Source organism: Diabrotica virgifera, chromosome 2 (assembly GCF_917563875.1).
Source record: "Diabrotica virgifera virgifera chromosome 2, PGI_DIABVI_V3a".
NCBI classification, from domain to species: domain Eukaryota; kingdom Metazoa; phylum Arthropoda; class Insecta; order Coleoptera; family Chrysomelidae; genus Diabrotica; species Diabrotica virgifera.
Genome location: NC_065444.1, coordinates 236,540,218 through 236,559,421, shown reverse-complemented (window position 1 = coordinate 236,559,421; position 19,204 = coordinate 236,540,218). Strand labels below are relative to the sequence as shown.

The following is a 19,204-nucleotide window of genomic DNA, read 5'->3' as shown; positions in this document are numbered from 1 at the left end:
TTCATACTAAAATAGTTCTAATGTCCTCTTCCGAGGATGCCTTCCTTATGTTATAGCCAAACGTGTCAAGTTGGCTATATTCTGTGGAAATTAAAAAGCAGCGTTGTATTGCTATGTTTTGTTTTATTATTGAATATAAACGTCCATCAAATAATAGACAATATCATAAATAGTTTTAAATTAAAATTAATATTTTTTTGCTTTCAAAGGAAATCATTTGATAAAGGTAAGTGATCATATTTCCAATTGATTTTCCCAGTGGTATAAAAAAAACTGAAACCTTTATGATTTCTGTAGCGCCTTGTTCGTTACGCTTTTCACTTTCAATTTGGCAACCGATTTCCATCAGCTTCAAAAAAGATCACTTCTGCCTATATCAGAATTCCAACATTACAAAAATAACTGTTCGGATAATGATTCTATTCTGCGTTTCAAACATTAGAATCAGTATGGTTGTATATGCAAGCAGGTTTGCCATATTTCACCCATTCTGTGAATTATCATAAATAAATCCTCCTTTTGTATTAAACAGCAGTTAACAGTGATAATTCTCTAGAAGTACCTGCCGAACACTACCTTTCACGGCGCTTCGTGAAGAACGGCAACATTGTCAAGAAAATTCTCATTTACTTTACAGGGCGCTATCGTCCCTACATTGCATCGCATGTCTGACATACGCTTTAGATAATTTTGTCGTGCCATTATTTGGTTATTAAAATGACGATTACTCTCAACAAACCTCTAGTCTAGATCTTTGCTCAATTAACCAATTTAGATGTTATGTAAGAAATTTATCTCTAGACCTTTCCATTTTGTATATTACCAGTTGACACCGAAGGAAGTTTAGATGATAGTCATATCAACTTGCGTGCATAGAAATCCGCCCACTTAAAAATTTGGTTATTTTTGATGTCTCGTATTTCCTAAACCTGTCGACCGATTTAAGTGATTTTTTTAGTATGTTATAGCCTGATTCTTTAAAATGCCGCTGTAATAATATTGTTGCTAAATAGGAAAATTTTCATTGTATACCGGGTGTACGAATCAAACTGTGTTTTTTCTCAAAGTTCGCATCACCCTGTGGAATATTCGAGCATTTATAAAATACTGAAATTAAAACCCAACAATAGCCTTAGGATTTCTTATGCCGGATTTATACTCAGCTATTGCCACTGCTGCTGCCGCTGACGGAAATATTGCCCGAAATACGATATCGACGCGAGTGGGGTGTTCACATCAGTTCCTCGCCAATGTCATCAAAACTCATTACCGAACGACTCACAATAATGGAATGTGACGACAGCATCGTCTTGCTCCCTTACTCACTTGCCGCGGCAAGTGAGAGAGAGAGAGAGAGTAGCTGAATGTGAATACTCACTCGTATTCGCGCTGCCTCTCCTTTGACTTCCGCCACAAAAACCGACTTTTTGGGCATCGTCTTGCAATGGCAAATGGCAGTAGCATGAGCATGAGTAGCGCGAGTGAGCTATTTACACATTCACGCTGCCCACTTCCCTGTCGAACACGACTCAGTGTAAATCCGGTATTAACATTCTGTTTTTTTTATTTATTCGCTTATGTTGGATAATAAAAAAGTTACGTACTTAAACAACTAGACATGTTCTTCATCAATACAGGGTGTTTCTAAATAAGTGCGACAAACTTTAAGGGGTAATTCTGCATGAAAAAATAATGAAAGTTTGCTTTATAAACGTATGCCCGCAAATGTTTCGTTTCCGAGATACGGGATGTTGAATTTTTTCTTACAAACTGACGATTTATTTATTGCTCTAAAACCAGTTGAGATATGCAAATGAAATTTGGTAGGTTTTAAGAGATAGTTATTGTGGATTTTTTGACATACAATTAACAATTTTATATTCACCATTAGCGTGCATACGGGTAATATGATCGGTCATATCACCAGTATGCGCGCCAATGGTGAATTTTAAATTCTTAATTGTATGTCAAAAAATCCACAATAACTATCTCTTAAAACCTGCCAAATTTCATTTGCATATCTCAACTGGTTTTAAAGCAATAATAGCCTAATAAAATAAAAAAAAGTCAAAATGTAAATTCGTACAGGTTAAAACAAATTTTATATCAAAGTTTAGGTGGGTACAAAAGATATTTTCAAGAAAGTATCCAAATCATACAAGGGGATCATTGTTTAAATAATTAAAAAGGGGTCATTTTTGCAAAAAAAATACTTTTTTAACTGCTGAGGTAATTCACTTATCAATGAAGGTCTATGGGATTTTTTTCTACAAAGCTGAAGGGTAAATCTTTCACATAAGACTTACTAAATTAAATTTGACCCCCTATTTATTTAAATAATTGTATATAAAACTTAAAAAACAAATTCGCAAATAATTATTTTTAGAGTTTTAAATAAGCACTATAAAATATCTTATTTTACAGACTAAGTTGCACTATGTTACCAGTATTAAGCAAAAAAAAATTGGTCAAAAAATATTTAATATTTTTTGAGATATTGAAGTTGTTTATTAAATGTTACTATATTTTCAATTGCAAAAACGCGGTTGTTGCCAAAGAAGTATTCACCTGCTTAAGATCTCATTATTTTTATTTTTATGTATATTGTCGATAATTGTATGGATACATTCAAATTTCAATTAAACTCCCCCCTAAAATGGCATTTGAAAATCATACAAATTTGTTTATAATTTGTTTTTTTAATAACGTCGCGGGGATTAAGTATTTTAAAATGCCGTTTCGATAATTGGGTTCCTGGGAATTTTTTACTAATTAACACAATTTTTTTGTCGTTTTTTCTTCTTCTTTTTTTTATTGGAGTTATATTACTACGGGCCCTTTTAGGGTTAAATTTTATTAAGAATGTCGAGTCTGTGAGATCTAGATTGTAAACCTAAAAATATTAAGATTTAACTAAAATCTCTTAAATAAAATGTGGCTACTTACTGAGTTACGGGGTGTTTTATTTAAAAATTTAAAAATTATTGTTACCAAGTACTTTAAAACTATTTAACGTATCCTTATCATACTTGGCAGAAAGTGTGGCTATTATACACCCTACTAAATTGTGATTAATAAACGTTTCTAGCTAGTGCCAGAGGCGTACGACAGGGGATAGTGAATGATTGACCCTTCCCAAATTCTACGCCACTGAGTGAATTACTATTTTAACGAAATTTTTCGATTCTCCAATACTTTGTATGTAAATAACTTTATTGGTATCGATAAAGTCATCAGTTTGAGAGATATTGGAAGTTTAAAATGAATGAATGAATGAATCAAAATAACTATGCCGTTTCATTTTTAACGTCCAATATCTCGAAAACTAATGACTTAATCGTTACCAGTAAAGAGTATATTATTTACATATAAAGTATTGGAGAATCGAAAAATTTCACTAAAATAGTAATTCCCTCAGTGGCGTAGAATTTGGAAAGGGTCAACCATTAACTATCCCCTGTCGTACGCCTCTGGTAGTAGCTAGAAACTTTTATTTGTCACAATTTAGTAGACTGTATAGTACCCACACTTTCTGACAAGTATGATAAGGATGCGTCAGATAGTTTGAAAGTACTTGGTAAAAATAATTTTTAATTTTTAAATTAAACACCCTGTAACTCAGTAACCAGCCACATTTTATTTAAGTGATTTTAGACCAATCTTAATATTTTTAGGTCTAGAATCTATAATTTAGAGATTCGACATTCTTAATGAAACTTAACCCTAAAAGGGCCCGTAGTAATACAATTCCAAGAAAAAAAAAAGAGGAAAAAAAGACAAAAAAAATTTGTTAATTAGTGAAAAATTCCCAGAAATCCAATTATCGAAACGGCATTTCAAAATATTTAATCCCCGCGACGTTATTTAAAAAACAAATTATAAACAAATTTGAATAATTTTCAAATGTCATTTTAGGGGGAAGTTTAATTGAAATTTGAATTTATCAATACATTTATCGAAAATATACATAAAAATAAAACTAATAAGATTTAATACAGGTGAATATTTCTTTGGCAACAACCGCGTTTTTGCAATTGAAAATAGAGTAACATTTAAAAAACAAATTCATTACTCAAAAAATATTAAATATTTTTGGACTAATCTTTTTTTTTGATTAATACTGATAACATAGTGCAACTTCTCCTGTAAAATAAGATATTTTATAGTGCTTATTTAAAACGCTAAAAATAATTTTTTGCAAATTTGTTTTTAAAGTTTCATGTATAATTATTTAAATAAATAGGGGGTCAAATTTAATTTAGTAAGTTATATGTGGAAGATTAACCCTTCAACTTTGCAGAAAATAATCATATAAATCTAAACGGGAAATGGTGTATGTTTTCAAAAGACTGATAGTGTGTAAATAAATTTATTAAATCAGCTAAGTACTTTCAGCATATTATGCCATCATCAGAGCTATCGTCTTATAGGTGTAAAAACCTCAAAAGAAGAGAAAACTTCGAACAAACACATTCTTTAGTTTAAAATAAACCCAGGGATATAACCACTGGTTAGGGTAAAAACCCTTAAATGTTTAAAAATTACATTTAATGTGTTTTTTATAAAATGGCTACCATTCTTACAAACAGCTGTTACTGACAATTGTAAGTAACAGCTGTTTGTAAGAATGGTAGCCATTTTATAAAAAACACATTAAATGTAATTTTTAAACATTTAAGGGTTTTTACCCTAACCAGTGGTTATATCCCTGGGTTTATTTTAAACTAAAGAATGTGTTTGTTCGAAGTTTTCTCTTCTTTTGAGGTTTTTACACCTATAAGACGATGGCTCTGATGATGGCATAATATGCTGAAAGTACTTAGCTGATTTAATAAATTTATTTACACACTATCAGTCTTTTGAAAACATACACCAGTTCCCGTTTAGATTTATATAGAAGTGTGTACAAGTCAAACAGTCTTTTTCTATTCTATTTATTTAATAATCATATAGACCTTCATTAGTAATTGAATGACCTCAGCAGTTCAAAAAGTAATTTTTTTGCAAAAATGACCCCTTTTTAATTATTTAAAGAATGATTCCCTTGTGTGATTTGGATACTTTCTTGAAAATATCTTTTGTACCCACCTAAACTTTTATATAAAATTTGTTTCAACCTGTACGAATTTACATTTTGTTTTACATGTAGTGAAATTTTATTTTGCTGGACTATAAGTAAATCGTCAGTTTGTAAGAAAAAAATTCAACATCCCGTATCTCGGAAACGAAACATTTGCGCACATACGTTTATAAAGCAAACTGTCATTATTTTTTCATGCAGAATTACCCCTTAAAGTTTGTGGCACTTATTTAGAAACACCCTGTATTGATGAAGAACATGTCTAGTTGTTAAAGTAAATACCCAACTTTTTTGTTATCCAACATAAGCGAATGAATAAAAAAACCGAATGTTAAGAAAACCTGAGGCTATAGTTGAGTTTTAATTTCAGTATTTTATAAATGCTAGAATATTCCACAGGGTGATGCGAACTTGGAGAAAAAACACAGTTTGATTCGTACACCCGGTATATAATGAAAATTTACCTGTTTAGCAACAATATTATTACAGCCGTATTGTTAAAGAATCAGGCTATAACATATTAAAAAAATCACTTAAATCGGCCAACAGGTTTAGGAAATACGAGGCCTCAAAAATGACCAAATTTTAAGTGGGCAGATTTCTATGCACCCGAGTTTAGTACATAAAAATTAGCTACATTTAAGTTAATCTGACTTATTGTTCCATTAGATATTAACTGTAATAATAATTTAGAGACAAAGTCAATCATCGTTTATAGGGGAGTGCAATTAGAACGAAAACATGCATTGTTTCGGAAAAATTCAAACAAGCTTATATTTTTCTAAAACTTTTTTTTGTTAGTTTATATACATGTTAAAGTTAAAAGTTCTACTCGCAGATTTGGCCGCTAATTGTTTATTAATTGTTTAAACAATAAAAATTGTTAATTTTAAAAATATCGTTAAATTCATCATTTTACTTTGATCAAATATGTTTCTATTTTGTTTTTGATTATGCTGAATCCGAATATGGCATTGCAATTTTAAAATTCTTATACATAAGCTCTTATACAGTATGTCTGCGTAGCTAGGAACCACATGGAAAACTTTTTTATTATCAATTTTACGAAAAAAAATTATTCTTCATAAAATGCTCTGGACAGTCAAAAATCTAAAACTCAACCATCAGATATCAAATTTTATCAATTTTATACGAGTTATGTCAAAAATATGAATTTCGTTAAATAGTAAAGTACCTTTATATTCCAGAATATCAAAAAATGCTATTATGAAAAGTTGTTTGAAATTAAAAACTATGTTTAAATATACAATTACATCATTCTTATCGAAAAAAAATTCAATTTTTTCTAAAATTACGGATACTCTCATCATTTTATTACAATTATGATAACTATTTTATTATCACTTTTACGAAAAAAGTTATTCTTCATAAAATGCTCTCCCTGGTCTAAAATCTAAGATATAACCATCAAATATCAAACTTTTTTAATTTTATACGAGGTATGTAAAAAATATTAATTTTTCTTAAGAGGTTAGTGCCTTTATTATTCACAATAGTTTAATTAGAAGGATGTAATTGAACACTAAAACAAATTTTTTAATTCCAAACAACTTTTCTTAATAATAATTTTCGATATTGTGAAATATAACGGTACTTTACTCTTGAGTGAAATTCATATTGTTTGACATACCTCGTATAAAATTAATTAAATTTGATATTTGATGATTGTATCTTAGATTATATACAATGCAGAGTATTTTATAAAGAATAACTTTTTTTCGTAAAACTGATAATAAAAAAGTTATCAATAGGTTCCAAGTTACGCAGACATACTGTATAAGAGCTAAAATAATTTTTTTTTGCTGAACATTTATTATTGTTGAAGCTTATTATTAAATGTATTTTAGGTAAGTTTTACAGAAAAAAGTTTTGATCACTTTGTATAAACATTTTTTTAGCTGGTAATTTTTGGTTTTTGCATTACATTTTTGTTATCTTTCTTAATTTTCTCAAAAAGAAATAGTGTATTTCATTTCTAAAGTAAAATAATTTAGTGCATTTTAAAGATTACATCCTAAGCTTTAAAAAATTACTTATAAAACTGTAATAGATCTATTCAAACTTGAGTGATACCGTCTTAAAGGGGTGGTAATTCTATAAAACTACGAATATTTCAAAAATTACATTTTTTGAGACGTCATATCATTTGAATGAAATTTTTGAGATTGTTTTTGAATGAAACATCATTTGGTAAGATGATTAAAAGGTAAGTTGTGCGAAATTGAGGGTTTTATAAGAAAAATTGTATTAGTTACACATTTTTAAATCATTTTTAAACAAAATTCATGTAAGGCTTACTTTCCGCCCCCACCGTACTTATGCCCATACAATTTATTTCTTTTTATTAAAACCATAAGATAGCTTAATTATTCTTCTTTCATGTTCAATTTGTAAAATTTCATTTGATCCATTAGTTAAAGAATAACATTAAAATAACTCAGCCGTGCACTTCGCCGTACCCTAGTGTACAATACGCCAATGTTTGTGAGAAGGGTGACTTTAGCGTTATAAATAAAAAATTATAGAAGATACAGATTTAATTTTAGAAAATTCTTTATATAAGGTTTTTTTTTGTAAAAAATTTCTGAATTTTTCAATGGTCAAGTCAGTTTTTTTCTAAAATTTATATTTTCGGAGTTATTTAAAAAAACATCTAATTTCTTAGTTCATTTGTTTAATAAAACATGAAGCACCCACTTCTCGAGTAGAACTTTTTCATATGTTGTTTATTAAACATTTCTTAATGAAATTACAAAAAGTTCTATCTTGTTTGATTTTTTCCGAAGTGAAAATCTATATGCACTCCCCTATTAATCGTTATAATTATTAGATTTTTTGCTTAAGATTCTTAATCCGTGGAGTTTTTCTACCAGGTCATCGTTTATCCTCAATAGTCTCTTTTATTATTATAAGATATTGTTGAATGCTCTAATATACGAATTTTAGAAAAATAAAATGCAGATATCGAGCACAGTTATTTATTAAATCTTGCCCAAGTACCTTTGCTCTCAGAGCATCGTTAGGGACATTTCATCAAAAAGGGAGGAAGATATCCCAGAATGTCACAGACAATTACGTAAAATTAACAGAACAATTAACACACACTTGACAAAGGACAAACAGATTAAAATATTTGAGCGAGGCTACATTGTTTAAAGATTGGAGGTACCTACAACTACATCAGAGGCGTGCGGTCCATGGAAGCGGGGGAAGCGGTGCTTCCCTATACTTCCATATAAGAAAATACATATATTATTAATTAGTATTTAATTATCAACAATGTTTCCCTAATCTAAGTAATCTATTATGTAACTAATAGGCATTGAAACATTATTAAAATTTGATCGCATACGAACGGTCTCAAATAAGCACACAATTCAACGATTCAGTCCGGTCCTGACGGAAGCGCATCTCAAAATCGCTGCTTGTCATGCATTTGTCCCGTTCAAAAATTGGTCAGAGTTTAATAACCTCACTCGCTAGTCATGTTCCTTTCACGCGAATTTTGATACGCCTGGAAGCGCTCGTCCGACCGCTTCCGATTCGAAAACGAGATGCGGAGTCTGTTACTGCTGCTATAAGGGGTAGGTATTTAGGTACAAATGGCTCGATTTCAATTTTTGCTTAATATTTTTACTAATATTTTATTTGACATTTTGAGATTTTTCCTTTTACTGATATTTTATAGTACCTACAACATTTTACAGACGAAGTCAAGTGACATTGCATTTTGTATAAGACAATTTGATGACTTATGATGATTAAAAAAATGACCTGTTTAAAAATATTTGGGATAAAGCTGAAAATATGGGCTTCGAACCTAAAAGAAAAATAATGATGATTGATATTGTCGGCGAAAGAGAGACCTATCGACGATTATACATCGAAATTTTTGATAATATTCTACAACAAATGAATTATCACTTTGAAAATTTTAAAGAAATAAAAATATGTAGAATTATGTAATTTTAATATGTCTAATTATAATTCATTAAAATCTCCCACAGAGGTATGTATCTATTTAATTCAGTACGATTAAATTATGATTTTTTTTGATAATCTAGCTTTGCATTCTCAGTTAAATGTCATTTATAAAACACCTGAAATTAGTGATAGAGAAATACTTAGGAATCGGTTGAAATTTTTGAATACTACTGGTTTAAATCAGTCTCTGTGTGAAGTGGGCAAGTTGTGTGAATTAAGTAGTAGGTACTAACTATCTCAGCTACAAGTACATCAGTTGAACGAAGTTTTTCAGTATTAAAACGCATCAAAAGTTTTACAATAAATTTTACAAGTGAAGACAGACTTTCCAAGTTAGCCCTATTATCCATTGAAAAAGAGTGCATTTATTAAACAGTTATCAGAAAATCCAAAATTTTACGACGATGTTATCGACAAAAAATTTGCATTGGTTGATAAGAGAATAGGACTCAAGTATAAGTAAATAAGTGTCATATTGTTGAACGTTGTTTGTTATGGAAGGTGATTCGAAATCGGTATATAAAAACAATTTTGAATAGAACTCTTCTTTTTAAGTTTAAAGAAACCAAGCCTGGAGCAGGGACTCGACCCTGAGAAAGCAGTACAGATCGATGATAAGTCACTAGATATACGATATACTAAGTCACTAGAGTCACTAACCTGCATTGATCGGGGTAGGATTTCGTTTGTGAGTCCTTGTATCCAGGACTCCCACATAATAAGCACTTTGCTGATAGAGAGCCCATATAGCGCATCAGAGTGCTATCGGAGGGGAAGTGGATAGTATGAAGCATTGGGGCGGGATGGAGTGACGCCCGCTTATAAGAGTAAATCCTCCTTGTCTCAATGAATTTGTATCACCCGAATCTCATTCTCAAGGCGTGTGCATGTCTCTCAGACTGGGTTAAACACTATACCTAATTTTTTGTAGTTCTTGTTTTTAGTCGATATAAGTTAACAGGTAATACATTAGGTATACACCTATTAAGTAGGTATATGTTTTGATCTCGACCCTCGTAAGAAAATATTTGTTAAACCCTTATTGAATCGCTTCCTCTTCCGAAAATGTCACCGCACGCCACTGAACTACATAATTTACCAAACATATCTACATACACCAAATTGGTTGCGTACCTCCAATCTCCGAACAATGTAGTCTCGCTCAAATATTTTAATCTGTTTGTCCTTTGTCCAGTGTGTTAATTGTTTTGTTAAAGAAAACGTCTACGATATTCTGGGATATCTTCCTTCTTTTTTTGACGAAATGCCCCTGATGATGCTTTAAGAGCGAAAATACTTGGGTGGGATTTAATAAATAACTGCTCGATATCTGCCTTTTATTTTTAAAATTCTTTTATTATTTGAAGAGGGACATATTTCTTTTTCTCATAACCACGTATATGAAATCTCTATAGTAGTAATTTCTCATGATTCTGTACCGAATCCATTCACAGCAATTGAAAACGCATAGCAGACCTTTTCTATTATGCGTAACAACTGTCATTCTGATATTATCAAAATTCGAATTCCCAGTATCAATCATCGTGCTTGTTAATTGGATGAGTTTTTCTGGTATACCAAACTCACGCGTTGATGGGTATAGTACTTTTCTTTTGACACTGTCGTATGCGGCCTTGAAGTCGACGAATAAGTGAGGGGTTTTAATGTTAAATTCTAATTTTTTTTCGACGTCTGTCTTATAGGTCTGGATCCCGCGTATGAAAAAAAGTTGATTAATAGCAAGCTGAAAATTTGTTAATAGCTTAAGGGTGTCTAGTCAGATAAACTTTGATATATGGGAACACTGTAACAGGGGCAGTTTTAATTGTGGAACAGGTTAAAAATTTGGAACGGTCAGACCACGAAAACGGCACATTTATTTTGTCCGACAGAATAGACTTAAACTCTCCGAACAGAGATTAAACTCTCATGCAAAAATCAGACTGCTATTTATCACCTGTCATAATTCCTGTCATATGACATATTCTACATGTTCCACTCATTAAAACGCTCATTTGGTGATAAATAGCAGTCTGATTTTTGCATGAGAGTTTAATCTCTGTTCGGAGAGTTTAAGTCTGTTCTGTCGGACAAAATACATGTGCCGTTTTCGTGTTCTGACCGTTCCAAATTTTTAACCTGTTCCACAATTAAAACTTCCCCTGTTCCAGTGTTCCCACATATCAAAGTTTGTCCGACTAGACACCCTTAAGCTATTAACAAATTTTCAGCTTGCTATTAATCAACTTTTTTTTCATACGTGGGATCTAGACCTATTATTGAATGAATCTGGTCAATTGTTGATTTTTCTGGAGTGATTCCGGCCTGGTAGTTTCCAATTATGCCCACTGTTTAAACCTGTGTAAGCAGTTCTTAGCAGGGTTATACCTCTGTAGTTGTCACACAACTATACAGGGTGTCCAGAAACTCTACCGACAAACGAAGACAGGAGATTCCTCAGATAATTTTAAGACAATTTAACCCAATTCACCTAGTCCGAAAATGCTTCCTAAGGGAGCCAGAGCTCTTTGAAGATGGCGTCATGTATTTAGTTTTTCTTAAATACCTCCAGAACGCTTCTATTTAGAAAAACGAAAATTGGTATGCTTATTTACTTTCCAGAAATGAATCGATTCCATCCATTGCTAATTTCTAGTACCGGTCATAGGCGTCCGTTTTGGGTAGGGCAACGATTATTTTATCGCCTAACTTTTTTGTCTTTAATTTTTAAGCATTTTTGACTCTGCATTATTAAATTGTGAGGTATTCTAGTACTAAAAGGTACTCTTACTTTAAGTCGATAGGATACACCATTTTCTAGAAAAATCGATTTGAAAATTTTTCGTTCTATGAATTTCAAAAAAAAAAGATTAAAAAAACTAGTTAAAAAGATGAAAACTGGTACATTTATTTATATTCCAGAGATCATATAGATTCCAGAGGCGTCCGTTTTGGGTAGGTCAACAGTTATTTTATAGCATAGCTAAGTTATGCTATTAATTAAGTATTTTTGACACTAGATTATTCAATTATGAGATATTCGAGTACTAAAAGTTACTCTTGCTTTAAATTGGTAAAAAACATCGTTTTTTTTTAATTTTTTTCAAATTTATTTTCAAATTCAAGAAAGTAAAACCTTTCAAATTGATTTTTCTAGAAAACAGTGTGTCCTACCGACTTAAAGTAAGAGTACCTTTTAGTACTAGAATACCTCACAATTTAATAATCCAGTATCAAAAATGCTTAAAAGTTGAAGACAAAAAAGTTATGCGATAAAATAACCGTTGCCCTACCCAAAACGGACGCCTATGACCGGTACTAGAAATTCGCAATGGATGGAATCGATTCATTTCTGGAAAGTAAATATGTGTACAAATTTTCGTTTTTCTAAATAGAAGCGTTCTGGAGGTATTTAAGAAAAACTAATTACATGGCGCCATCTTCAAAGAGCTCTAGCTCCATTAGGAAGCATTTTCGGACTAGGTGAAGTGGGTTAAATTGTCTTAAAATTATCTGAGGAATCTCCTGTCTTCGTTTGTCGGTAGAGTTTCTGGACACCCTGTATAGTTGTTATGTTATACTCTGTAGTTGAACAAGAAATAAAAGTTTATGCAGTGTTTATAGCAGGGCATCGCCACCATTCTTGTAGAACTCGTAGAATAGATTCCAGTCATATCGATCTATTAGGGCAGCGTCTCCCAACCGGTGGGTCGCAACCCACTAGTGGGTCGCGGGCGGATTATCGCGATATATTGCGAATATCAGGTGGGTCGCGGCGTGGCTCTTACAGTAGCTGAATAACGCACATATATATCATTATGGATGAGGGATGGGTCGCGAATAAGAAAAAACATCAGAAGGTGGGTCGCCAGACATAAAAGGTCATGAAATTTTAGCGAGCTCGCATACCAAAGCAATATCCTACATCGCATGTGGCATGCATTGCGAAAAGATACGCACTGAGTGTCACATCTGGTTTTCGGTGAATCTTCGGTGACTTTCGGTGGAATTTCGTTCACCGAAAACCAGATGTGACACTCAGTGCGTATCTTTCCGCAATGCATGTTAAGCGATGTAGGGATATTGCTTTGGTTTGCGAGCTCCCTTACGTTAAAAAACTCAACCTATTTACGATATTTCTCTCCCCATCCTTTCAGTTCCCGATTCTTGGCTTAAACTCTTCGCTCACTTTGTTTAGATTTCTATAGAACTTTCGAGTTTAGTTTTGATCTCTTAGTAGTTCTATGCTTTCTAACTGCTTCTCCTCAACTTATCTTTTTTCTTCTATGTAATCCTTTTTCATCTCTTCTTGGGGTCCGGTATTCTTCCATGTACGTTCTCGTGCATCCTGCTTTGTTTGTCTGTAGGTTGTTGCTTCTTGGCACTCCTTGTCAAACCATTTGTTTATTTTGACTTCATCAGTTCAGTTTTTGTGTGAGTAATCTAAGAGCGCCTGGAGCGTAAGGGTTTGTACATTCTATTGTCCTTTTCATGATCATTTTTCAGTGCGTAACAAATGATAGGAAAAAGGGTAAGTCCGTGATAATACACATTTATGACATTTATTCTAACATGACATTTTAGTTAAATCTGACAGTTGTCACATTTTATTTTTAATTTGGAATAAAAACAAATCAAATGTGTTTCTTGCATTTATAAAATGGTATTTTCTTTGATTTGTATAGTCTTATAAATTGTACAGATTATATTTGTAATATTATTATCTAATTAAAAAAAAATATTTTTTTATTATGGCGCCATCTATCGACAACTAGAATAACTAGAATAAATGTTATAAAAATGTCACCGACGAAATATAATCACCGACGTGCCTTTTTTTCTGTCACATACAATTTAATGCGTTAGAAAGAAATCGAAAAACTGTGACGCACTGAAAGATGATCATAAGAAAAATAATATATGCATATTCGTAAATCGTTATTCCTTTGTCGTTTGCTAAGTCGTCGTGTAACATTCCGGCATTTTCTCTGTGTGCTTTCATAACAATAAGTTTTTTAAGGGAAAAAGTCGTTAACCTTTGGTCTGACCCCTATACTTCGAAGGACCATTTCTCCCACTCTCGTTTGCTTTGACTCTGATTCCAATTGGAGCTGATTACCAAAATCTTCCACAGACTTGTTCAGGTTACCGGAGTTCACCACGTGGAGGTGAGAGTCGGAATTGAGTAGGAGAGGATAGTAACGCTGACAGGATACAGCGCCACATTTTGCGCATCATTACCCCATTTGAACCCTTAAATTTATTATCGTTGATCTGTTAAAATTAGTTTTGTATTATATTTAATTCTATTTATTATATTTTAGATGTTTAAAAAACATTTGGAAGAAATGCCGGAACAAGAAGCCCTACTCAACAACACAGAGTTAAATCTCATATTCGGAAAACTGCCTTTCATCTACGAAACCCACATAAAGATGTTAGATGAAATACGATGGACCGCCGCGCATTGGAGCGAAGATCTATCTATCGGCAACATAATCGTGAAATACTCCTCGGAACTGCAGAGGGCCTACCCTCCTTTCATAAACTATTTCGAAGAAATGAAGGAAGTGTTGTGTCAGTGCGATCAAAATAAACCTAGGTTTCACGCTTTTCTGAAGGCGTGTCAGACTAGAGCGGAGTGCGGGAGACAGAGTTTGCAGGAGTTGATGATTAGGCCTGTGCAGAGGCTCGGTAGTATTAGTTTATTATTAAATGGTAAGTGTGCGCAATAATTTTTAGTTTAATATTTGATGGCTTTTTTGGCGATGTTTTCTGTGTTTGATAACGATTTATATAAAGAGAAATAAATCTCTGATGTTTGGGAAAAGGGCTCAAGTCAGAATTTGTTTCACAATAATAATGTTTTCATGTCTTCTGAACAAAAAAAGTTGGCTCTTTTTATTGGTACATACGGTTTAAGGCTATCGGTACATAATCCGCAAATATTATATACGGCTATCCCTACTTTTTCTGTCTTTACACGGCAAATTACGTGTAGTAAAATTCACACTGGTATGTCTATGTAAACATTACTACTTGACAATGTCATCATTAATTTTAAAGATGGCTTTTGAATGTTTTTGGATAACTGTTACTTGTATAATTAATTGCCTTAATTATTAATACAGTTACAGTTAATTAATATAATAATTTTTTCACTAACTATGTATTCAGTGATTGTAATAATTTATCTACTGTACAACAAAAACTAATAATCAATCGAGAAAAGAGGAAAAGTGACAAAAGTGATTTTTCAATAATATATTGTTACTATGAAACGCTTTTTGAACATCTTTAACAACAAAATGCTTGGATCACTGAATATATCCTGGTGTATTCTCTGATTGGATCTTCCATAAATAATAAACAATAAATAACTTTTTATTAAGTTCACGTCTTAAATCAATTATTTATCAAATACACTATCAATATCAACGACTCAAAACATTCCCGATGCCATGTCAAATATTTAGAATTGTCACTGTCTAACTGACTATATGCTGACAATATTCTATTCGACTGAGTGCGTTGTATGACAAAGATAGATTTGGAAAATACATACTACCACGGACATTGTGTTCATTTTTTTCGAATCCTGAGAAAACTAATAATAGACGAAGCAACGAAGCATTAAACCTAGAAATTTTGAGCAGTAAGATGAATCGTCAGGCAACTTTTTGCATTCAATTCGTGAGAGTGTCAGGCAAGTTTGTAAACTAAATTGATCTCCGGCAAAAAATTCTGTGCATGAGAAAATTCATCTTTAAAGTGCATCTCGAAGAGATGGAAAATAAAAAATTTAGAACTCAGGAAATATTGACAGAAATGAGTTCAATTTTTATACTTGGGGGTTTTGGAGGTCACTGCACACGAATTTCATGACGGCGATGGTCTCCGAGGTACCTGGAACGACCGAATAATTCGCGGGACGATCGAATAATTCGCGAAATGAAGATTGGATCGAAAAATTGAAAAATACTTGTTCAATATTTTTCAAAAATCTATCGAATGACACTAAACACGACCACCCCACTCCACCCCCTGGAGGTGGGGTGGGGGTAACTTTAAAATCTTAAATAGAAACCCCATTTGATATTGCAGATTTGGATTGCTTACGTAAAAGTAAGCAACTCTTATTTGAGACATTTTTTAGAATTGTGGATAGATGGGCGCTATAATCGGAAAAAAACGATTTTTTCGTGATACCATATGTAAATTATAGAAACGGTCTAATATCTCGAGAAATACACTTCCAAATAAAAAACCAAAACATATGTCTTTTAAATTTTTTAAGAACCTATCGAATAACATAAAACACGACCCTCCACCCCACCCCCTGAAGGTGGGTTAGAGCGTAACTTTAAAATCTTAAATAGGAGCTCTCATTTTTTATTGCAGATTTGGATTCCGTACGTAAAAATATGCAACTTTTAAACGAGACATTTTTTCGAATTATGGATAGATGGCGCTATAATCAGAAAAACACTATTTATTAGCGCTAGTGATGTAACGAATATTCGTATTCGCATTCGCGAATATTCGCATATTTTTGAATATTCGGATTCGCGAGATTTGTGCGAATGTTTTGCGAACATAATATGATCATCAAAAAAAATAATTTGAGCATAATATTAGGTTAATAAAATCAAAATCTATTCACATCTTATCTTTTTTTATTACGAAAAGGTAACTTAACCTCGTATAATCACATTATCAACCTTCACGTTATTTTATTATTTGTTATTATGTAAGAAAGCTTAATATTCAGATTGATTTAAACTAAATATCAATTAACTTCTCATTAGAACTTTAGAAAACATTACAAAAATACAAACAAAATTTAAAAAAACTGAATATTCCCATCCGCATTCGCGAATATCGGTAGCAGATATTCGCATTCGTATTCGCGAATGTTAAAAAAATGACATTCGTTACATCACTAATTAGCGCCATCTGTTACCAATTCTAAAAAATGTTTCGAATAAATATTACTTATTTTTTCATGAGGAATCCAAATCTGCAATAAAACGTGAGGATTCTCATTTAAGATTTTAAAGCTAACCCCCACCCCACCTCCAGGGGGTAGAGTGGGGAGTCGTGTTTGATGTTATTCGATAGGTTCTTGAAAAATATTAAATACGTATTTTTTGGTCTTTTATTTGGAAGTGTATTTCTCGAGATATACGCCCGTTTCTATAATTATTTACCTATGGTATCACGATAAATCGTTTTTTCCGATTATAGCGCCATCTATCTACAATTCGAAAAAATTTCTCGAAGTTGCTTATTTTTACGCAAGCAATCCAAATCTGTAATAACAAATGGGGCTTTCTATTTAAGATTTTAAAGTTACCCCCACCCCACCTTCAGGGGATGGAGTGGGATGTCGTCTTTAGTGTCATTCGATAGATTTTTGAAAAATATTAAATGCGTATTTTTCAGTTTTTCGATCCAGTCTTCATTTCGCGAATTATTCGATCGTCCAAGGCGACGAGCTCCACCCTGGGCAACAGGTACCTCGGAGACCATCACCGTCATGAAATGTGTGTTCACTGACCTCCAAAACCCCCATATATTATTATATCTGTCAATATTTCCTGAGTTCTAAATTTTTCATTTTCCATCTATTCGAGATGCACTTTGAAAATGCATTTTCTCATGCACAAAATTTTTTACCGGAGATCAATTTAGTTCACAAAATTGCCTGACACTCTCTCGAACTGAATGCAAAAGACTAAATTATTACCGAGGGCCGAAAGTCCCTTAGAATAAATAAAAAGTTTATTTTGAATGAGATATTTGAAATTAAAAATCACACTAAATTTTCTCTTAGATTTTCACCCCTGTAACTTATTAAAGTAAACATTATAGAAGTTCTCAGGGACTTTCGGCCCTCGCTAATAACGTAATCTTTCATTCTGCGTTTAAATTTTTCAAAAATACTTATTAGTTTTCTCAGGATTCGAAAAAAATTAATCCCATTTGAATAGCATTGGAGCAGAAACTACGTACCCATCCCCTTAAGTCTACAACAGTTGTAGACTTAAACCGTATGTACCAATAAAAAGAAAAGAAAAAGGTTCTGGATGACAGACAAGAGGGAGTAAGATTACGTGGAGAAGTAAAATTTACATGATCTCCAGACAGTAGTAAATCTAGTCAGTGAATCGGAATGCAAGTTATCGGAGAGGCTTTAAATTCAACATTTCAAAGACAAAGTCGATGGCAGTTGTAAAGAATAATATAGATCAAGGTTTGCTTTCTTTTAATGGAGAAGAGATAGAATGTGTAAAGTTGTAAACCATTTTAAATACCGTAGCAGCTGGTTAAATGTAAATTGTGACTCTGGTGAAGAGATAATTAGTAGAATCGAAATATCACCTTTTATGACCTGAAACTAATGTTATTTAACAGAAACCTGTTGATGCATATTCGCAAGAAGGTCCTGAAATGTTGTGTGTGGTCTATACTATTGTATGGTTGTGAGACATGGACGTTAAAAACAAAAGCATTCGAATTGTGGTGCTATTGATTAATCCTTTGGATATCGTGGGTTTCACACACTTCCAATGAAGATGTTCAAAATTCAGAACGTCTGTTTATAAACATCATAAAGAGGAGAAAAACAGAATAATTCGGCCTTTTATTAGAGGACCTAAATACTATCTACTTTGCTTTGTAATACAAGGAAAAGTTGAGGAAAAGAGATGGATTAGTCAAAAGAAACTTTCATGGCTGCATAATATTAGACAATGGTGTGGTTCCATAGTAGAAGAATTATTTCGCGCAGCAGCCGATAGAGAATGGTTTCAGGAAATTTACAGGGGTCGTATTTCCGAATTTCATCGAATTTTTTCGTATACAAGTTAATTTGAATGAAAAATTTCGCATACGAATCTAAATGTGTATTTTTACATGTATGAAAAATGAAAGAATACCCATGAACGATTACATCAATCATTTATTTTGTATTTGCTGTCTTTTTCTATAACAAACGTTTGTTATAGGGCTTTTCATCGATTATGATTTGTTTCGAGCTTCCGTCATGTGTCACATCATATTAATATATCTACGTCATACGTCTCTGGTTTGTACCATTGTTATATACCAATAACG

At 32.3% G+C, this 19,204-nt stretch overlaps 1 protein-coding gene across 3 annotated transcripts in view; it reads left to right on the top strand.

The window, feature by feature from the left end:
• Positions 1-19,204, top strand: part of LOC126880490 (protein ECT2) — a 125,074-nt gene that overhangs the window by 48,266 nt on the left and 57,604 nt on the right. For all 3 annotated transcript variants that reach the window (XM_050644367.1, XM_050644369.1, XM_050644368.1), the window contains one exon: positions 14,410-14,803. In XM_050644367.1, coding sequence (XP_050500324.1) covers positions 14,410-14,803 — 394 coding nt within the window. The remainder of the gene's footprint in view (positions 1-14,409; positions 14,804-19,204) is intronic.